The sequence below is a fragment of the Lepus europaeus genome, chromosome 13, assembly GCF_033115175.1.
Source record: "Lepus europaeus isolate LE1 chromosome 13, mLepTim1.pri, whole genome shotgun sequence".
Classification (NCBI taxonomy): domain Eukaryota; kingdom Metazoa; phylum Chordata; class Mammalia; order Lagomorpha; family Leporidae; genus Lepus; species Lepus europaeus.
In genome coordinates, this window is record NC_084839.1 from 22,247,068 (window position 1) to 22,269,260 (window position 22,193).

The window sequence follows — 22,193 nt, forward strand, 5'->3', positions numbered from 1 at the left end:
CTGGGGTTTGGGGGTTTTGTTTGTCTGTTTGCTTTTAGTCGCAGATGGAAGCAGAGACCTGCGGCTCAGGCAGGATAGTCCGACCTTCTAGCGCGGAGTTTTCTGCGCCTGCGGAGTTGCCCTGGGGGCGCGGCTTTTCCGAGCTGCAGAGCCGGGTGGGGCGGTGCAACTGGCGTGTCCTGTCCACGCCCCACCGCAGCCTGCGCCCTGCAGTTGCCGCCACTGGGAATTCGCCTACCACTTTCACTGTGTAAATAAAGCCTCCTGATCCAGTGCCACCACCACCACCCCCCAAAAGAAAGAAAGGGAAATGTGGGGCAGATAACAGGATTTAGGCTCATGAGTCCTATCAGCTTCAAAGCCCACATTTCCTCTGCACTTACAGAGTTGCCCTCCCGTGGGGCAGATGCTGGCTTGGAGGGGCCAAGGCAGCCTGGAGGGGTGCAGTGTCAGACAGCTTGTCTGTCCATTTGCTACCTTGATGAGCCTCGACTTTCTCATCTGTAAAATGGGCATTATTATCTGAGTCCTTGCCTTTGCATGGGAATTAAATGTGATAAGGCGTGGAAAGGACTTGGCGCCAGCCTGGATCCTTAGGGAGCTCAGTCCCGTTTGGCAGGTGCATGGTAGGATTCCTGAGACTTGGTGGACTCTCAGGACAGGCGATGCCTCCCTTCCTCCTGACCCAGGGCTCCGTGGGCAGAAGCCAGGCTTCGCTGCAGCGGAGGGCCCCTGACGTCGTTGAACAGCTCCCAGCCCAGCAAAAGAGCCTTCGAAGCCCCTGTCCCAGAGATGCTGCAGGTGAGGAGCTGAGTGTAGTTAGTTATTCATTCAACAAACATGTACCCGGCTTCAGGGAGCCCATGAAGGAGGAGAGTGTCTGTTTTATTCCTCACTGATTTCCATCTGGGTAAGGGAAGCACATGAGAAATGAGCAAACCCTGAGCAGAGCCAGAAAGAAGCAAAGAGCAGCCACAGAAGATCAGGGAGGCTCTCAGGGTCCGGGCAGGGCTCGGCCTCTCGTGGGGGCGCCCGGGGCACGACAGCAACCTGTGAAACAGGAAACCCAGCGGGGTCCCCCATGCAGTGCCTGGATCTACCGGACGTTGGGGACTGGGCTCCAGAGCCGTGCTGTGGCCCCTGGGCCACACCTCTTAGGGGCCAAGGCCCCCAGAGAAGACAGGCAGTGCTCTGCTCCCTGCCCACACCCCAGGCCCTGCCCTGGTCCCTGAATCAGCTAAGCCCCCCCACAAGTGTCCAGTCTAAGCAGGGGCTGGCACGGGGGTGATGCAGCCCCTGAGCCCACAGCCACTGTTGTGCCTGTGGGGAGAAGAGAGGAGCACTTCGGGGTCCGCCCTGTGGTCTGAACCTTGGGAGTGTGTGTGTGTCTGTGTGTGTCACTGTGTGCGTCTGCGTCTGTGTGTGTCTGTGTGTGTCACTGTATGCGTATGTCTGTGTGTGTGTCTGCGTCAGTGTGTGACTGTGTGTGTCACTGTCAGGGTGTGTCTGTGTGTGTCTGTGTCAGTGTGTGTGTCTGTGTGTGTCATTGTGTGCGTCTGCGTCTGTGGGTGTATCTGTGTGTGTCACTGTATGCGTATGTGTCTGTATGTGTTTCTGCGTCAGTGTGTGACTGTGTGTGTGTCACTGTCAGTGTGTGTGTCTGTGTGTGTCTCTCTGTGTGTGTCTGTGTGTTTCTGTGCCAGTGTGTCTGTGTCTCTGTGTGTGTGTCTGCGTGTCTGTGTCAGCGTGTGTCTGTGTCTGTGTGTGTCTGTGTGAGTGTGTCTGTGTCTGTCTCTGTGTGTGTGTCTGTGTGTGTCAGCGTGCATCTGTGTGTGTCTGTGTCTGTGTCTCTGTGTGTGTCTGTGTGAGTGTGTCTGTGTCTGTCTCTGTGTGTGTGTCTGTGTGTGTCAGCGTGCATCTGTGTGTGTCTGTGTCTGTGTCTCTGTGTGTGTCTGTGTGAGTGTGTCTGTGTCTGTCTCTGTGTGTGTGTCTGTGTGTGTCAGCGTGCATCTGTGTGCATCTGTGCCTGTGTCTGTGTCTCTGTGTGTCTCTGTGTGTGTCTCTGTGTGTCTGTGTCAGCGTGCGTCTGTGTACATCTGTGTCTGTGTGTACGTCTATGTGTTTCTGTGTCAGTGTGTCTGTGTCTGTCTCTGTGTGTGTATCTGTGTCAGCGTGCATCTGTGTGCATCTGTGTCTGTGTGTGTCTGTGTCTGTGTGCCATCGGGAGTCACCTAGGAGGCTAGCCCCGCCCCTCCAGGTAAGACCTCATCAGACCGTGCCTGGTGCTAAGTGATCTACCTGCCAAGGCCAGAGACGCTAGGTGCTCCGCATAAACCCTATCAGCTCTTGCATGACCTTATAACCGCAGGTCTAGGTCGGGCACACAATAGGCACTTATTAAAAGTTTCTTGGAATAAAAACATGAGAAAAAAATTTGGAAACATCGTTGCTCAAGGACACGTGGCCAGTGGGGGCAGTGACTTGGCCGTGGCTTCCACCTGGGCAGAGGCAGCCCCACGGGTGGTGGGCGGAGAGGGAGCAGGGAGCAAGCCTGGAACAGGGAGTGAGGAGCCAACACAGGGGCCCCAGCGCACCTGCCCCAGACCTTGGAGAGCGGGAGTGTGGATCGGTGACTGGAAGACAGGCTTTGAAATTCTGGTCTGGGGGCCAGCGCTTTGGCACAGTGGGCTAAGCCTCTGTTTGCAGTGCCGGCATCCCATATGGCTGCCGGTCCTGGTCCCGGCTGCTCCTCTTCCTATCCAGCTCTCTGCTATGGCCTGGGAAAGCAGTAGAAGATGGCCCAAGGCCTTGGGCCCCTGCACCCACGTGGGAGACCTGGGGGAAGCTCCTGGCTTCAGATTGGCCCAGCCCCAGCTGTCGTGGCCATTTGGGGAGCGAACCAGCGGATGGCAGACCTCCCTCTGTCTCTCCCTCTCTGTGTGACTCTGCCTCTCAAATAAACTCTTTAAAAGCAATGCAGGCCTCGCCATGATGCTCTGTGGCCAGGACATGGGACGACAGCACCCAGCAGAGGGGTGTGAAGACGGAATGGGCAGACACAGAAGATGCTCGCAATCCGTGTCACTTGTCACAGTGGGTACGGCCGCTCCCTTGCGGTGATGCAACAGAGACCAGGGAGGTTCTGCCCTTGCAGAACGTGCATGTTAGCGAAGAAGGCAGACGATTAAATAATCAGTCTGGATTTGAAGACTGACAGCTGTGGAAATAATAAAGCGGGGTGGGGGGTGCGCCTGGGACTCCCCGAGATACAGTGGTTAAGGAGAGCTCCTCTGAGCTGAGATCTGAATGGCCAGAAACAGGCAGGGGAGATGGCACAACAAACAGCACGTGCCAAGGTCCTGTGGCAGCACAGCTCTTGCTGTCTACTAGGGAAAGGCGGCCAGTGTGGCTGGAGTGCTACCTGAGGAGGCCGGGCGGGACAGGCACCACCTGCTACTGAGTGGCTGGAAGGGGTGTGGTATGGTGGGGACAGAGAGCAGTCGGGGCAGCCGACGGGTGCTCGGGCAAGCGGCTGTGCCTGTGTGAGATGGGTGTGCTCTGAGGGTGCCGGCCAGCCAGGGGAAAGCGGAGAGGGAATGGGGCCGTGGGGGCGGATGGCCAGCCGAGAAACCTGGGGGGACAGGAAGGGTGGGTGGGCGGGGGAGGAAGGACAAGTCCTCACCCTGCTTGGCTGAGGACGGCCTGTCTGTGCCGGGAGCAGAGTGCAGGGCTAGCTGGGAGAGTGTGGGGGCCCTGGGACCCCATCAGCACCTCCACATCTCTGTGCTAGACCCAGGAGAGCTGACTTTACCCGAGCCCTTGGCTGTGTGTGTGTGTGGGGGGACCCTCTGCCATCAGCAGCACGGGTCACTAAAGGCCACAGGCTTGGGGACCAAGACAAAACCCAGGTTTGTGAGCAGAAGATTAAAGCCCAAGGTCACAGGGGACTCGGGCCAGGGGCTCTACATGGCAGGGGGGTCTTTCTTTCAACCAGGACCAGGTTTGGGGCACCTGGGGCTTAGCAGCGGAAGAGTAGTGGCCGATGGATGAGGTTTGTCTCACCCAGGGAGACAGCTGGTCATTGTCCCCAGTGCCCACAGCGGGGACTGGGCCAGCCGGGGTCTCCCACAGGAGTGCAGCGACCCAAGTTCTCGACAGCCCGTGCCCCAGCCGCAAGCTGGCGGGAAGCAGCGCTGTGCAGCGCCCATGCGCAGGCCTGTCCCCGCCTGCTCTGTGGGTGTGGCCTCTGCAGCACCAGCTCCCCAGGCAGCCTCCAGGGTCCCCCTCTCCTCGGGTCCACCCAAGCTCCACGAGGCAGCTTTGCTGCGCCCAGCAGCCTCCGTCACAGCCCAGGGGCCTGGGCTTCGGGGCCCAGAACCAGCACTCCCCAAGCGCCGTGACCACTGCCCAGGCCTCTCCGGCCCCCGTCTCTAGCTCTGTTATCAGATGACACCCGGGGGCTTTTCTGAACCAACAGCCCCGGCGCAGGCGACACCGAGGGCTGGCGCGTGGCGGTCCTGCCCTCTCCTCCCCCACCTTGGAGCCAGCGGGCTTCCGTCCGGGGTCCAGCAGCGCCCGCATGCCTCCAGGGAAGCCAGTTTGCGGAATTCATTGTCCAAACCGCGTGCGGCCACCTCTGCCCTCTCACTGGATGACTTCTAGTGTCTCAAAAAAAGAAAAGCCCCGGGCGGAACCCCTGCCCACCAACACACTGTGCTTCGCCCCGAGACTGGGGTTGAAATCCATATGGGGTCGAAATCCATATGGGGCCGGCCCGAGCCCGGCGGCTCCACTTCTGATCCAGCTCTCTGCTGTGGCCTGGGGAAGCAGCGGAAGATGGCCCGGGGCCTTGGGCCCCTGCTCCCGAGTGGGAGACCAGAGGAAGCTCCTGGCTCCTGGCTTTCAGCTGCAGCCGTTGTGGACAATTGGGGAGTGAACCAGCGGGTGGAAGGCCTCTCTGTATCCCTATCTCTCTCTGTAACTCTGCCGCCCAGATAAAGAAATGAATCTTTAACAAAAAAATCCAAAAACACAAAGAAAAATCGACAGCTGCCATGAAGGTCCTGAGAGGCGGGGCCTGAAAAGGCGATGAGGCCCTGGGGGCCGCCCTTCCCGCCTCCACAGCCCCACACTTGCACGCCGCGCCGTGACGTTGTTACGACGCCGTGACGCCATGACGCAGCGACGTCGCGCCAGCCCTCCCCAGGCGTGGGCCCTCCATCTTGGACTTGCGGCCTCCAGAAACGTGAGTGCAGTCGACTTCCTTCGGGTGTGGATTTCCCTGTCTGGGGTCTCTGTCGCAGCCACGCGGTGCCTGGCGCTGGGGGCAGACGCCTCAGGGCCCCAGGGTCCCCAGGTCACCCGGTCTCACATCCGGGATTCAATTAAAATTTTTTTAAAATGTAGACCGTAGGGGAAAGAGGCGAAACTAGGAAGGTGCTTATTGAAGCTCTTTATGGCTAGAACGTCCATGAACACCAACAGGAGGATGCCACGCGGCCGTTCAAAAACATCCTACGGCGGCAGGGACGAGGGAGAGCCTGCCGGGACGGCCGGGTGTTCTCCGTGGCCCCCTTTGTCTGAGGTGGCGTGTCCTCAGCGAACAGCCTGACGCTGACATTTCTTCCCGTGTCGCCGGGAGCCAGTGGCGGTTGGCAGGGGCGCGAGGACAGAGGCCTGTGTGCGAAGGCGCTTCGCGGAGCAGGCGCCGTCCACCCGCGAGGCAGTTGTGGGTGCCCGAGGAACCCGGACTTGGGGCCCTGAGGCCGGCAGCACCCGCAGACGGCTGCCCAGGGCTTCGCGGCGGCCCTGAGGGTGCCGGCTGTGCTGTACAAAGACCCGGCTCCCCGCCCCCAGCCTCCACCCCGCACGTGGAGCTTTCTAGAACAGCCCCAGCCCCCTGGGCGCAGCTTGCTGTGTTATCTGCGGGCGGCTCCCTGCTCTCGGTTCCCCTGGGACAGCCCAGCCTGCCTACCCTCTGGCTGCTCTGCTGGCCTAGCCCCGCGGGGAGTGGCACAGACCCAGGGCACCGGGGCCTCCCCCCAGCCCTGCTCACCGACACCTGTGTCACAACCCCGCCCGCTCAGGTTCTCCAGCCCCGGGGTCTGGGGGAGGGAGGGAGGGAGGGGGAGGAGACGCAAGACAAAAGGACATTAGGACGGTGCTTTTTCCGGTTTTCTTTTTGCACAAAAACAGTCCATTTATTCAAGTGTTGTCCAGCACAAGTACATTAGAAAGGAGCTTTTATTATATTCTTCTGGGCACAAAAAAAAAAAAAAAAAAAAAAAAACTGTGATGAAGGCGGAACTGACAGACTTTTCTACATCTGCTGTACGCATTGACCTCTTTAATTATTTCATAAACAGCTATGTCACGAGCATCACTTACACAGAGTACAAGAGGACACCCGGGCAGGGACCCACGCCCCTCCCCGATGGCCCAGAACCAGACTGTGAAATGTACATTATTATTGTCAATAAATAGAGAAGCAACCCTAAAAACAAACAAAAAAATACAGTGGTGAAAGGATGCCAGAACCAGGAAGAACAAAATCAAAAACAAAAACAAAAAAAGGAGGAACTTAAGAGAAAGGAGAGGGGGCGGGGGGGGAGGGGGAGAAGCTTCTGGAAGGTCCTGCATTTAGCTGCGTGGAATGTGGAGTGAGTGCTCTGCCACCAGGGGTCAAAGCGAATCGTCTGTAACAGTAAAAGTTATTCCCCAATCAGCTACGGAGTTTACTCTTCAGTATGAATACATGATTTCCCACAAATAAGTAAGCACCCGCTACTTCAATGCCTCAGCTAAAACACATGAAATCGCTCATTTAGTTTTCAAGTACAAAGTTAAAATGCCTTTTTAATAATAATATATCAGAGTAAAATAATAGTCTCTTTTAAACTCCACTACAAGAAAACAAAACAAACAGTCATTGTCCAGACAGCAGACTTAATTTAACAATATATATTTTTAATAAAATGTTTTAGCACCTTGTTGAGTCACCTCCTCCCTCTGCGTATTCTAAGGAATTTCAGCGTTTTTGTCTGTCAGATTCTAGGGCTATGCAACCAGATCGGTCCATGGAGGGGAATGGGACGAAGGTGATGCGTTAGGCCACTGCTCATGTCCTTGGGCACCAGCTGGAGGCCGCGGCGGGCGCAGGGGAGCCGCCCTCAGAGCAGGAAGGAGATGGGGAAGTCGGGCCAGGGGCCTCTGGGCGGGGAAGCAAGTCCCCAGCCAGAGCTGGCCCGAGGGCCAGGTCACCACTAGCTAAGGGCCGTTCTCTCCGTCTCACGGCTTCTCCCTTCCCCCAAACTCCACTGCTGGGGTCAGAGCCGGGTTCTCGGCGACACACAGGTCCAAGGGCCTTGCCTTCTAAGACTTCAGCTTCCTGAACCAGAGCGCACAGACCGAGGGCACATCCCGCAAAGCAGCCTAGGCCCCTTCCTCCCTGGGAGTTGCCACCTGCCGCCCTGGGCCGCCCCTCCCCTCCCTAACTCCTCTCCCACTCTGTGTGGCAGGGCCTGCAGCCACTCCCTGCCCAACTACAGTGTTGCCCTCTAGTCACAAACTATAGAAACCCGGTGACACACTCGATGATCACTCAGCCTGCGAGACCAAGGGGGTGACCCCGCCAGGTCCGGCCCCACCCACCGCCTCCTGAGGGTGACAGCTCGAACCACACTAGCGCCACAGTGCCCTGACAGCCACAGGGGCTCAGCACTGCCTCCAACATCTGCCCCGAATACACCCGTGCACAGGCGTGCCTGAGGGTCTGCTGTGAGAATAGTCCTTCCGGGCCAGGGAGGCTGGCCACCCAATCTGGCTACCCTGGGAGTGGCCAACGCTTGGGGACCAGCTAAGTGAAGAGTGAGGGGAGCCGGCTGGAACGCCCTCCCTCCTGCGGGGGCTGGCTGGCCGGCCCAGCCCACAACCCCAGCCACACTTCAGAGAGCACCTGGGCAGCTCACTTGACAGCCACACCCAGACCAAGTGGCCCCACGGACTCCTCAGGGGCGTCTGCTCTCCACAGGATGTGCAGAAACTAACGCCAGACCCCCCAGGCCCGAGACTCCCCTAGCCCTGGCTCGCTGCCCCCCCACCCCCGCCTGCTGCCTGCCTATGTGCCTAGGCACCCACCACATAGCCCCCCAGCCAGCTCGGGGCCCCTTCAGTGGGGCTCAGCGGCCACCTGCTGGGAAAGAGGCCCTGGTCCTCCTGACCCCGGTACTTAGCTGCCGCCCCCAGGCGAGGGCAACGTGTCTTTGGCATCGAGCTCCACCTGGCACCTGTGGCAGGGAGGGCTCCAGAACCCTGGCTTCCCAGGGAAAACGGGCCTGCTCTTTGGAAAGAAAATTCTACAGGGAACATCCTCAGGCATCCTCCCTGGGCCTGATGGTGCCCCCTCGCCTAACACCCCTTCCCCGGCCCCGCCCACTCAGGCAAAGCACCCCCCCCCCATAGAAGGCAGGCAGCCCAAGAAGCACCCTATGCCTGTTTGTGGCTTAAGTGTCCCACTGGGCCACACTGGCACACTCCAAGGTCCCCTGCACCTACCAGGCTCTACCATGAGGCCAAGCCCACAGGCTGGGCTGTAAGAAAAGCTGGTGATTGTTGCCTCCTGTCCCTGCGCTGGGGCAGCGGGGCCACTCTGGGGCCTGCTCAGGTGCTCTCCAGTAGCCACGAGGAGGCCTGTGCCCAGTGCTCCCAGACTGCCCACACCAATCCCCTGGGGTGCTACATGTTTGGCTCTGAAGCCCCCGGGGGGGAGCTGGGTTATTGAGAAAGGCCAGTTCCTTCACAGAGGTGCCGGGCAGTCAGCTCAGGAGAGCCAGAAGCTTCACGACAGTCCTGCCGCTGTGGGCCGGAAGACCTCAGCCAGCGGGGGAGGGAGCACCTGGACTGCTGGGGCAGCCCTCCTCCCCCGCCCGCCCTCCAGGGGTGGTGCTGGTGGGCTCCAGGCCACAGGATGGAGGCGGAGGGCGGCTGGAGCGAGGAGGGGACAGATGAGCACCAGTTAGCAGGGGCCTCCTCTTTTCCAGCCCTGCGGGCCCAGTGCTGTGATCTTAGGTATCAGCCCATCCAGGAAACAGGCTGATGGTCCAGTGAGGGCCAGGACCAAGCACCCAACAAAGGGGCCAGATGCCACCAGCTGTGACAAGCCCCAGGGCATGAGCAGGGATTCCGGTTGGCTGCATCACGAATTACTAATTAGCTTGAATCACAAGGTGAGGTTCACTGTCCCATTTTTTTCCCCCAGTGGAAGCCCATGGCCAAGACAGACTCGGATGTCAATTTGATTTCGATTGGGGAGAATAGGTAGGGGGAGGTGAGGGCTGACTTTACTGGTGCCTAAAGTTGCAGGTCAGTTATCACAGGTTGCTAACAGAAGAATCTTTTGACATCACCAGGGGCAAAAGAGATAGAACACTACCTGCTAGAGGAGAGCACCTGCTAAATAAATCCTCCTCCTTGTCCTGCCTTCAGCACCTAGCAACTTCTGGGATTGACAGTCTACCTGCAACCAGGGCAACAGAGGTAAAGAGCTGCACGGGCTGACTCCACAAAGTCCTGAAACGGGGGAGAGGGCGCCCCCTGGCGTGTGTGCGAGCGATCCTTTAGGCTTCCGTCGGGAGAGAGCTTCCTGTGCATGTGTGCGAGATTGACTGTTTGGCGTGGGGCTCGCGTCCACAGTGGGGACCCGGGCTCGGCACCCCGAGCCTGCTCCCCCCACTCCCCACTACATAATATTTCTTAAACATGACCCTATCTATGTATTTATATAGCGCCTATCACCGTAGGCCCCATCTTTCTCGGGACGAGGACTGGGACCATGTGCTTCGCAGCACACCTCCCAGCCCTTGCCGGTCCCAGGAGGTGCCGCCCACCCCTCCCATTATAAAATATATATCTCTATATGCCACATATCTACACCCCAGCCACCCAGGCAAGCAACGCCCGTCGGGCCCTCGCCCTGGAGCCAACGCTGCTGCCCCTTCCTACCGCCACTGCCGGACTGCCTGACTTGGTAGGAAGCGGGACCAAGCGTCCGTCGAGCACTTGGGGCTCCAGGTGCTGCTGACTTGCACTAAGAGCACAGCTATCATCAGACCAAGTACTAGAAAAGAAATACACACCACTCCGCGCGCGCACACACACACACACACGTGCACACACACACACACGGAGAGAGCCGGCCTGGACCTCCCTCCAGCCCTGACGCACCTGACCCGAGAGGAGGGAAGGAGAAGAGAAGAGTGAGGAGCCGGAGGCGGGCCCTGGGGACCCCCCGGCCCCCCGCCAGGCCACCTGGCTCTTGCTGTGCCCAGTGGCCCACCTGGCCCGAGGGGCAGGAGCCAGGGCACCAGAGCCACCGCCACTTAGAAGCACCCTGCTCCCCGCACCTTGGTTTGAAACCCAAAGGGAAGGGGGTTGGGTTTTTGTTTTCTTAAAGAAAATCTGAAAACAAACATAATGATAACCAGAACCATAAGCATAATAACGATAATAAAGATGTCATTAGCCTCCCAGTATAAAACTGCAGCCTGTGGAGATGACCAAAAACATCACATTCCAGGGGCACGTGGCCGCCTTGTGCACAGGGGCTGGATGCTGAGGCCTCATAAAAGAACACACAAGAGGCGACTTAGACAGGAAGCACCAGTGCGCTCTGTATGTTTTTTATTTGCTCCAGGTGGGTCTGTAACTGTCACTGGCCCACACTCTGGGTCTTTCTCATTCCACCGCATGGAGCCCTCAGATCTGCTGGAGCGGGCCGTTGGGAACGAGGGCCCCTCACCCCTGCCATCCTGCCCACGGAGTCTCCTCTTAGAAAAAAATCAAAAGGTTATTGCATGGGTCTGGCTGATCCCACTCTCAGCCCTCCACGCTCCCAGCCACCTCGTCTTACATCCCCACCGCCCATCCCGTTTCTTTGTTTTTGGCAGGGAGAGGAGAGGCGGGAGGACGCCGCTCCCCCACTCTCCTTCCTCCTTCACCTCGTTAAAAACCAAGGGGAAAAAAAAACAATCCAGCAAGCTGCATCCCCTTTCTCCACCCTTGGCTGGAACCCTCTGCACGTAAGGCAACGTGGAACTGATGTTTTTACTCATCTCGCTGTTTGAAAGCACCATTGTGAAGTCGGGTTGTACAGTAGTTAACAGTACCTTTTATATATATATCTCGTATCTATCATATATATATAAACTGTAAACAAGAGGTAACAGCGGCTTCTAGAAACTGATTTTCTTCAAGGTCTCCTGTGTGGTAGGCACCTGAAATACTGTAGAAAAGGGTCTTGTGTGGTGTCGTGTCCCCTGCCCCTGGTTGGATTCTGTTCTGCATGACCAGGAATGGTGCTGGCAGGCAGCTCATGGCTGGAAGAGAATGCGGCTGCCTGAGTCTCTATTTTCTGTCCCTGCTTGTGCTCCTAATCTGATCAGGCTAGAGACAACGAAAAAAAAGAGATATATAGTAAAAAACAAACAAAAAAAAACCAAAAATTCCCAATATATAGATTTCTATAGAATTTCCATTTCCCCCTCTCCCACCGCCCCTCTGCAAGGTATTGTTACTATTTTGTTGTCGTTGTTACTGATTTTTGCTGCAATAACCCTCTTGTTTCAGTTACAGCAAGAAACAAAAACCCAAACAAACAGAAAAACCCCTCTGAAAGAGTAGAAAACAAAAGGTTTGACCCAAAAAATGAGGGGAGGGGGGAGCAGAGAGGAAAGGGAGGGAGGGTCTCGGTTTTGTTTTTAAATAGGACTGAAGATTAACATTGAGAAATCAGGAGATGATGTCCAACCCTTCTCACAAGGCAAAGCCCTCCGGTGTTTCCGCCTCTGTGGTTTTTGTTTTAAATTCCTTTTTCTCTTCTGGGTGCTGATACTTCTCTCCATCCTCACGTTCGTGGTGTTTTGTTGTGTTTTGTGGTTTTTGTTGTTTGTTTGTTTAACTGTGTCACTACCTCAGTTTGCCCCCATGTCCCTTACACACAAGCAAAGTATTCCTTCAGCGGAGCGAAGAGGTGGCGGATCACGGGCACGCTCCACGACCGGCCCAGCAGCCTCTGCCTCGCCAGGCGGCTCATGTTGGAGACGTCGGTATAATGCACAGGAAAGCCAAACACCCTGGGGACAAGAGGTGGGAGGGCGCGTGAGTGCCGGCCCCGCCAGGAGGCGTCGGGTGCCCCATGCTCACACCCACGCGTGCCCCCTCGCATGCCTACGTCTGCACACTCTGCGCGCCAGGCACCGAGACCACGGCCTCGTCTTCTAGGGCGCAGCAGACAGAGTCAGCACCCCGAGATCCTCCAGGCGCGCTCCACGGTGTCTCCAGCCCGTGTCTTACACTCACAGCACCGGCACCTCCCCGGCGGGAAGAGACCCTGAACTCTTGCAGAGTTCCTGTCTGCATGAGTGGTCTCTCTGACTGGATTCCAGGTGAACAGAGCCCCAGGAGTCCAGTTTGCATGCCGTCAGGGTGCTGAGGTCGTAAGGTCCACGCACCTGCTGATCTTGTTTTACAAAATACAGCCAACCCTCGGCATCCTCCAGGATCAGATTTTAAAACCCCTGCTACAAAAACCAACATGAGCCGGCGCCGCGGCTCACGAGGCTAATCCTCCGCCTTGCGGCGCCAGCACACCGGGTTCTAGTCCCGGTTGGGGTGCTGGATCCTGTCCCGGTTGCCCCTCTTCCAGGCCAGCTCTCTGCTGTGGCCAGGGAGTGCAGTGGAGGATGGCCCAAGTGCTTGGGCCCTGCACCCCATGGGAGACCAGGAGAAGCACCTGGCTCCTGCCATCGGATCAGCGCGGTGCGCCGGCCGCAGCGTGCCTACCGCGGCGGCCATTGGAGGGTGAACCAACGGCAAAGGAAGGCCTTTCTCTCTGTCTCTCTCACTGTCCACTCTGCCTGTCAAAAAAAAAAAACAAAAAAACAAAAAAACACACAGATGATCAAGTGCCTTATGCAAAATGGCACAGCACTGCGGTCATTACTTAGGACGCCGGCATCCACCCTGCAGTGCTTGGGCTGGGGTCCCGGCTCCATTTGACTTCAGCCTCCTGCTAAGTGCACACCCTGGGAAGCCGCAGATGATGGCTCAAGTACTTGGGAGACCAGGAATGCCATCCAGGCTTCTGGCTTTAGGTTGGCCCAGTGTGAATCACTTGATGGGAGTAAGCAAAAAACAAAAATTTTGAAAAAGGAAAAAAAAGGCGGGGGCGGGGGGAAGATAGTGTTTTGCCATGCCACCTATATACATCTGTATTCTTTAAATCATCTCTAGATTATCTGGAGTATCTAACACAATATAAATGTCATGTAAATAGTTATTATACCTTCTTCGTACAAGAAGTCTGTACACATTCAGCATCCAGCACTGGTGAAACTTAAAAAAGCAGTATCTTTAGGGCAGGTCAAGACACTGCCTGCAACTTCAGCATCCCATTTGAATGCTGTTTTGAATCCTACCTGCTCCACTTCTGATCCAGCTCCCTGCTATTGTGCTGAGAAAGCAGCAGAAGATGGCCCAAGTGCTTGGGCCCCTGCCACCCACGTGGGAGACCCAGATGGAATCCCAGGCTCCAGGCTTCAGGGTGGCCCAGTCCTGACTATTACAGTCATTTGGGAAGTGAACCAGTGTATAGAAGCTCTCTCTCTCTCTCCCCCCCTCCAACTCTGCCTTTCAAAAGAAAAATAAATCTTAAAAGAAAAAACCTGACAGTTGGCTGAATCCTCAGACATGGAAGCTACAGATAGAGTGGGCCAGCTGTCCCTACAGAGAGGCAGCACGAGGCAGGGCAGCTGCCGTGGCGGCAGGAGCGTGCTGGCCGAGACACCAGGGACGGACTCCTGGACTCCTCTCGCTTGGGATCAGTCTTAAAATGCAAGAGACCTCCACAGGAGTCCGCCGGGTTAGGAAAGCTGGGTAAACCGTGTGCTGCTCATGTGGGGCTTGTGGCAAACGCGAGACAGGAAAAGCGGAGGCGCCTCCCTCAGCACGGCAAGGGGAGCAGAGCCTACAGCCAGAGGCCAGCAGGCAGACGCGGGTACCTTTCCATCTCAGTGCACCACAGGATGTCCTCCTTCTCGTTCATGAAGACGGGGAAGTGCTGGTCTTTGCCCTGCTTTATGGAGTTTGACCTGGTAGTGATGGTCCTCACTTTGCTGAACTAAAGGACGAAGAGAGAAAGAGGTTGGACACGCGTGCATTCAGCCACACACAGGTCCTGCAGCTACTGAGCAGGCCAGGCACTCACCAACACCGCCCAGGCCCGGGTCCATCCGGGGGCTGGGGTTCAGCTGCCTCCAGACAAGCTGGGCTGGCCAGGCGGCAGCCTCCATGGGCCCCACCGACCTGCTTTTCTTCCTACTTTTGTCACTGTGCATCCTTCATCCCAACCCAGCTAGTCAGACTTTTCAAGTCTCCCAAAGAATTGGTTCTTTCAGAGGTGTGCTAACTGGAAGGCCACAAGATACCGAAGTCCTCAGGGCTAAGAGACACTCCCTGGGGTGTCAGCGGCACAAGCACTCGGCGCTGCTGGTATGGAACCAGCGCTCCACACAGGCACACACACCAGGTTTCTCCCGGGAAATGGAGCTTCCACAGCAGGTCCTGGCCAAAAAAGCAAACTGAACAAGGCCACGGGGAGCAGGCCAGCAGTCAGGAGACCTGTGTTGCTCATCAGGGCACCCGGTCTGGTTGCCAGCTCTGGCTTCTGACTCCAGCCTGCTGCTACGCAGATCCTGGGAGACAGCAGGTGAGGGCCTGAAGTCATTGGGTTCCTGTTACCCACATGGGAGAGACCTGGCTTGTGTTTCTGGCTCCCAACTGTGGCCCAGGCCCAGGCCCAGCCATTGTAGGCTTTAAGGCAGTCAATTAGCAGATGGGAGCTTTGTCTCTTTCTGCCTTGCAAAGGAAAGGCCACAGCACATCCAGGACCTGGTGCCCACCTCCCACTGCTCGCCAGGAAGGGAGGAGGGGCTGAAGGCTGGCAGCCTGCACTCTCCGCTCCTGCTGACCACGCGCCACAGCGCCTTCTCCACCTCGCTCTGTGCTCTGCCCTGCTCCCCGCGCCCAGGGGTGCTGAGGCTGACCTTGGCTATCCTGCCATGCTCCAGACACTCCTGCAGCTCCAGCTTATCATTCACAGTGGATGCCAACGGCCTGGGGGCAGAAGAGAGACTGTCGCAGCAGATGGAGAGGACGGCGGGACGGACCCCAGCAAGGGCGCTCGCCCCCCAGCAGGTAAAGGCCCCCAAAGCACACACATAGGTGTAACCCTCCTCCTCAAGTACCCCAAGACACACACATACACACACACACACTGCAGCCATCCAGGCACAGATCCACCAAGCAAAGTCAAGAGTGGTCTCAGACAACCAAGGGCAAGTGACACCCACCCTAAGGGTGGGGCGTATTTTTAAATGTCCAAGTTTGAAAAGTCCCACCACAAAGCAAGCTTTGAGTGACAGAAGGCACTGTATCTTGACTTGCAGTGGGTACGCAGGCTGTACACCCTAGATGTCCAGTTGGAAAGAAGACATTTTATACAGTCCCCAAAGGCTAAAGTCCTGAACATTCCCTCCCTTCTCAGGGGCCGGGCCGGCAGCTGATGGCCAGCGCCAGCGTGAGCACCCTGCACGGAAACCACAGGGACTTGCAGTCTAACCAGGCGCTCGGTGGGCCCCAGGTGGTGCCTCTGCTTCTTCCAGAGTGCCTAGGTTCTAGGGTTTTAGAGTTGGAAGCAGTAGGTGTGACTGCCACAGGCCCACGGTCTATCCAGAGACACCGAGTCCATGAACATCCGGGCCTGTGCAGCCCACCTGTTCTCCCCCCACGCACATCCCGGAAGGTCTGACATGCATGGGAACAGCCAAGAGGGGGACCAGACGACCGAGGCCAGGTTAGCTGACACTTGCCACGTTCAGGTGAACAAAGGAGGCTGAAAAGCCATGGCTCACACATGCTGGGAAGTACACTGCTCCCCCTCCAGGGCGGACGCCAGGCTCTGCTCCTGAACCATTCCTTTCTCCTCACGCAGGTCTTTTAATACTGCAATTCAATTACTACACCCCAAAAAAATGAAACTTTCTTCTTTCCTGGTTTTTAAAATCTGTGTAGTAACCAAAATGCAGTAAATTCTTCCAACAGAGGGTGATCAAGACGCTGAGCAGAGCCCTGGAGCTACACCAGGCTGCCTCAAGGCTCCCTGTCCTACAGCAAGACGAGGGCAGCTGGGAGACTACTCCCTGTGCTTCCGGGCCTCATCCTCCATGGCTGGCCTCAGGAGAGCCCAAGGTCGTGCAGGAGGAATGAGGCAGTGTGGGAAGCAGGCCCTTCCAAAAGGCCCACTGATCATTAGAGACCACCACGGGCGGGCTTCTCGCGCAACACCCAACCGCCTTCCTCCTCGACGCAAAGGGATGAAAGTAAACAAGGCAGCAAGCCATCAGGCAGAGGGGGCCCGCTCAGCACCCCCACCCTCAGACCTCCCAGGCCTGGAAGCTCTCACCAACCTGTTCATACCGGGAAGGTTACCCCAGAAGTAGCGGGCCCTGTGTGCTGCCGACACTTCTTTGGCATCAATCATGACGGGGTTGGACTAGAAAACAGGAGAGAGCGCCAAGGTGAGCCGAGCAGGGGTGCTAGGTGGGACTGGGTGATTCTGCCGATTTGGAGGCCATGTCCTGGGGTAGCCAGAAGCCTCCAGGAAAGGCTGGAATGAAATCTAGTCACACTTCACAGACAGACTCACAGGAACATTCTAGACCGGCATGTGCCAACTGAACTTTCTCCAGCATCGGGACAGTCCTTCAAGTACGCTGTCCTACATGGTAGCCTCCAGTCCAGCAGCTATACCCGGGTGGCTATTTGTACTAAGAATGAACTAAAGGTTTCCCGTTACTGTCAACAGCCCCACGCAGCTCATGGCTTCCACACTGGACAGTGCAGCACTGGTCTGGGGTGTGAGCGTGCTCACTGGACACCAGAGGGAAAGGAGAGACCTGTTCACCAGCCTGTGCTTAGTGACCCCAAAGACAGGAGATCAGGCTGGAGCCCCGCCTCAGCCCACCCCAAGAATGCTTCCTGCAGCACCAAACTAATGCTTTGAGCATGGCTCAAACTGGACTCAGTGCTGAACTGGACTCATGGCACACAGAAACCCCCACCCCAGGAGGCTGGACCACACTCCTTTAGTGGAGGCCACACCCACAATCCCACCTCGCACTGAGACCATTGGCTACACTTCCAGGGGGACCTCCAACACTGCTTCCTCCCTCTCCACCCAAACAGGCCCCTTGCAAAGCAACAGTCACCAGCCCCTAGCTCCGTAAGGCAGGTGAGATGGCGATGAAGCAGCAGCCCAAGGTAGAAGCCATTAGTGAGCGGGCTGAACCCCAGTTGCTGGCTATACCTCGAGAAATCGCGAGATGTCCCTCTTGTCACTAACGCCCATGGCCACCACATTCTCAAAGAGCCAGAAGAAGGGGCGATCATCTCCCTCCTTGGGCCGCGCGTCATGCAGGAGGCGGTAGAACTCAAAGAAGAGCCGGCCAGTGCCCTCTGCGAGGTGGGAAGAGAAAGCCGTCAGCTGGCTGGCTGCGTCACACAGTGGCAGCTGGGGGAGGGGAAGAATGGGGCCCTGAGAGCTGACCCAGGGCACACACCCCTGGAGGAAACCCGAGTGCGGAAGCACCTACCATACAGCCCCTTGCGGGCAGGGTTGACAATGGAGAGGTCGTTGCAGGGGCTGCCCCCAATCACAAGGTCAAATGGGCCCCATTCCTGGATCTGGGAGGACAGGGACAGAGGCAGAAAGGAAATCACCTGTGAATCCAATCCGGCAGGAAAGTACTTGGCTTGGGAGAGGGGGGACCTGGCCACCCCGTATGACTGCTGCCCTCGCTGCAGCCACAGGCAAGTCCCTGAGGCTCTCTGGGCTGAGCTCCCTCAACAGTAAGCAAAGGGACCAAACTGGGTCATCTGTGGAGCCAACAGGGGACCCAGCGTGTGCCACGAAAGCAGCCACTTAGGGGCTGGCGCTGTGGCACAAGTTAAACCACGGCCTGCAGCGTGGCATCCCATATGGGCACCAGTTTGAGTCCTGGCTGCTCCACTTCCAATCCAGCTCCCTGCTAATGCACCTGGGAAAGCAGCAGAGGATGGCTCAAGTGCTTGGGCCTCTGTACCCACATGGGAGACCTGGAAGCAGCTCTTGGTTCCTGGATTTAGCCTAGCCCAGCCCTGGTCACTTGCAGCCATTTGGGGAGTGAACCAACAGATGAAAGATCTCTCTCTCTGTCTCTCTTTTCTGTAACTCTTTCAATCTTTAAAAAAAGAAAAAGCAAGCATCCACTTGGCAGGAAAGGAAGCCAGGTGGTGCCCAATGCCTGGGCCATCTGATCACTGTCCCTCAGTGTCCAGAGGGCCTGTAGTGGCCACAGACAGTCCCCGCCAAGGGCAAGGGCAGAGTCACACTCGGGTGAGTGGAGGCTGGGGAGACGCTATTTGCTCTCTCAGCAGGGCCCTACACAGAACTTGCCCAGGGAGTAGCTGGGGCCCCACATGAACAGCCCCCCATTCCCATTTTTCATCTGCCCGTTCCCTGTAGAGATAGAGGAGACATGGAAGATGAAGGAGGGAGAGAGACTGCGGGGACGGGTGAAGGGCGGGACGAGGGCGCCGACGTACGTGCTTCTGTGTGACGCTGCGGACGTCCCCCACGTACATGATCTTCCCCTGGTGCCGCACCATGCCCACCGTGATGGAGTCCTCGCACACCTCCGAGGCAATGTAGCGGTCCACCTGGATGCCCAAGTCCTTCAGCACCAGGAGCCCTGTGCCAGCCGGCAGAGAGCACCGTCACCGGGGGCCAGCACCCAGCCAGCTGCAGTGCCAAGTCCCGTCTCTCTCAGACTGGAATACCAACAACATGGCCGTGACCGCAGTGGCCCCTCCCAGCCTGGCCTCTCTGCATGGCAATCAAGGCCAGTAAGACTGACCCGACAGTAGCAGGTCCGGGAGTCTCTGTTGTGTCCACAGCAAGCTTACTCCACCCTTCTAGTCCCAACCAAAACGCCAGTGTCCCCGGCCCTGGAAACCCCCGGCACTCGGCCCCTTTCTGGAACTGCATCTTCAGGACAGAGAAGGGGACGTCCTTCCTGGGGCTTCCTCCCCGGCTCGCTCCCTGCACTGCCCAGCTGACCGTGACCCATCCCCATCAACACTCGCTGAACCATCAGAACAGACTGTAGGGCTCCAGGAGAAATCAGGGCACAGCAGCGCCACAGGCTCCCAACGGGCCTCTCATCAAGGCGCTTTTTATAGCCTCCTGGGATGTGACGTGACGTGAGAAGGCCTCCAGGTTCCAGCCTGGGCACCCACAGCTGTGAACGAGCTACTTTAGGTCACAGGACACTGGCACTGAGAACGACATACAAACGTCTGGCCGCCTGCACCCTCGGACCCGGGGCCCCAAGCTCAGGTGGCCTTGTCTCCGTCTGGCTCACTGCAGACAAGAGTGCTCAGGGAGCCACTTCTCTCGCCAGAGCTGGGAGGCCCTGGGCCTGGGCAGGAAGGACACGGTCTCTCAGGAGGGCTTGCTGTCAGCATCAGCGACCACGTGGGGAGGAAAGTCGTGTTGCATGGTGACCCCGCTTTCCTAAGAGGCACTCCCAAGGAGCTGATGATCTAAGTCTATAAAAATGTTTATATGAGGATGCTCGCCACAGTGCTGCTTCTAATAATGCAAAACGTCAACAACCCACCGGGGGCTGTGCAACACATCACAGTGCTCCAGTCACCGGAACCGCAGCCAGCATTTACAAACAGAAAAGGCAGCTCTGCAGTAGCGACGTGAAAGAGCAGTAACCTGATGAATGACAAGGCAAGTGACCACACACTACACACTCACTGTGCTCTTGCTCCACACACACACACAAGCATCAGTGGCAAGGTGATGAGACTTAGCCTTGTTTATCATCAAAACACAGCGTTACTGCACGCTCTGGTCACCAGTCTGTTCTCTCCGTCACTGACTCAGACCTGCCCTTTAGCAAGCGCAGGGCCCACTCGGGCCGCGCCACGCCTCGTGCCCAGCCTGTGTCTTTTCAACACCAAGGATCCACCTTCTGCGTAATACTTTACCAGCTCTTGTGTTAGTGACTGCTCTGTTTCATCAGTGTCACTCACTCACTCACACACACACACAGGCTTCCCCGCCGACAGTGAGGGGGCCGGTTCTGGGAACCTGTGCCGCTCACCTGTAGCAATTCCATCAAAGAGAGACAGCACCCGGATGGGCTTCCTCTTTTCGGCTGGGACAGGCGGGTAAACCTTCGGAGGGTCCTAAGTAATGGGCCCCAACAGGTCAGGCTCCGCCTGGAGGTGTCCCACAGGCCCCAGCCCCGGGCCGGCCCTCCCAGAGGCACGCGGCAGCTCCTGGCTTTCTAGACCTGCGTGCCCAGTGTGCACTCAGGCCCACGGCCAGGAAGAAGCACTGCGGCTGAGGCTGGGCTGAGGGTTCGAGCGCGCCCCAGGCCCGGCACTCACAAATTCCTGGTCGTGGTTATTGGCGAAGAACATCTGGAGCCGAGAGGGCCAGTCGTCCCGACGCCGCAGCAGCCCATAGGTGCCCTTGTGGCCGCACATGTAGCAGTTCCAGGGGTCTTCCTTAATGGCCGCCTGCGCAGCCCCTGGCCCCACCAAGAGGTCCACACACTCCACACAGAAGCACCTGGAAGGAGGCCCAGTGAGCACAGGGGCCCCGCGGCCCCTGGGCCCAGCGTGTGGCTGCAGGGGTGGGGTCTCACCTGCAGCAGTTGTTGTTCCCACACATGAGCACCTCACGCCCCCCGCAGCAGATGGTGCAGTAGGACTGATAACCATCGTCGTCGTACTGGTAGGCGCATTCCAGGAAACAGTTCTAGGGATCAGCAGGGAGGGCCCCCAGCACAGTCAGGGCAGAGGCAGGTGCTGAGTCCCGGCTCTAAGACCTCACCACCCGCCCAGCCAGCACTAGGCCTGCTCCACACAGCTGGGACAGGGGCGCCTTCTCTCCCCACACACTGTGCCCCAAGGCACAGCTGGGTGAGAGCTGCCCACCACCTTGGCCCTTCCTGCAACCCTGGGCCTTTGCATTCAGGGTCCACCCACCAGTTAACCTGCCCCATCCCTGTCTCCGTGCTGGCCACCCCACTCACACTAGCGACGGTGACACCGAGAGCCCTACCCTTGCCCATGTCTATGGACAAACTGAAATCCAGAAGAAACTTTCAGAGGAAAAAATAAGAGCAAGTCAGAAGCTTGGAGTCCAAGGGTCCATGTGATCAGGACCCTGCTCCAGAGCGAACCCCGAGAGGCCTGTGCCACACGCCCAGTCGGCTGCCACTCCCTACAGGTGCACAGAGGCAGGAGGGGCAGGCCACGGGGCCTACCTTGCAATTTTGGCACATTCCTCCAATGAAGAGGGGGTGTTCCAGGGTGACATTGAGGCTCCCACAAGAGATGCAGATGTCTGGAAGGCAGGGCGAGCACAGTGAGCATCAGCGAAGGGTGCCCTCCCAGCCAGACCAGAGCCCAGGTTGGGAGGAACGGGCCCGAGCCGGCAGGGCCCCATCCCACAAGTCCATTCCTCTCTTGGACAAGCAACACCAGCATCCGTGAACAGGACAAAACAGGTGCAGGACGCCATGCACGAGAATAGGGCCCTGGCTGTGAGCCATTTGGGAAGTATTTCAGAGACAGTTTCCAGTCCTGGCCCCTGCCCCCAATGCTTCTAGGCTCCAAAGGGCCCCAAGCCACTGAGGCCAAGAAGATTTGGGATGAGAAAAGCCAGGAAAAAAGAAAGGCCATGAAGCATCTTCGGGAAGGTTCAATCAAATCCACCCTACTCTGGCCCACTGCGCCGCCCCAAAGCCCATGCCATTGCCAAGAGGGCAAAATTGCAGCACCAGGGCGACAGATGGCACGTGACGCAGGCTGGAGATGGTGGACAACGCAGGACAGACCGCTCGCACCGAGCGTGGGCGACACAGCCCCTGGGTCCCGAGCCCTCCCAAGAACCCATGCCGCTCTGTGTGCGACCTCCTGGCCCCGGTGGGAGGCTTACCCTCGATGTTCCGGCACTTTTGCCGCACCTCATACACCAGCCGCTCTGTAGAGGGGGGAGTACAGCGTCAGAGGTGGCC

General features: G+C 57.7%; 1 protein-coding gene across 4 annotated transcripts in view; it reads right to left on the minus strand.

The window, feature by feature from the left end:
• Window positions 1-8,456: 8,456 nt before the first annotated feature.
• The window catches only part of DNMT3A (DNA methyltransferase 3 alpha), a 94,736-nt gene continuing 80,999 nt past the window's right edge, over window positions 8,457-22,193 (minus strand). For all 4 annotated transcript variants that reach the window (XM_062209076.1, XM_062209075.1, XM_062209078.1 and 1 more), the window contains 12 exons: window positions 22,115-22,159; window positions 21,441-21,520; window positions 20,817-20,929; window positions 20,557-20,740; window positions 20,268-20,352; window positions 18,697-18,842; window positions 17,706-17,796; window positions 17,420-17,568; window positions 16,521-16,606; window positions 15,099-15,168; window positions 14,055-14,173; window positions 8,457-12,128 (listed from right to left, as the gene is read on the minus strand). In XM_062209076.1, coding sequence (XP_062065060.1) covers window positions 11,987-12,128; window positions 14,055-14,173; window positions 15,099-15,168; window positions 16,521-16,606; window positions 17,420-17,568; window positions 17,706-17,796; window positions 18,697-18,842; window positions 20,268-20,352; window positions 20,557-20,740; window positions 20,817-20,929; window positions 21,441-21,520; window positions 22,115-22,159 — 1,310 coding nt within the window. In that variant the 3' untranslated portion in view covers window positions 8,457-11,986. The remainder of the gene's footprint in view (window positions 12,129-14,054; window positions 14,174-15,098; window positions 15,169-16,520; window positions 16,607-17,419; window positions 17,569-17,705; window positions 17,797-18,696; window positions 18,843-20,267; window positions 20,353-20,556; window positions 20,741-20,816; window positions 20,930-21,440; window positions 21,521-22,114; window positions 22,160-22,193) is intronic.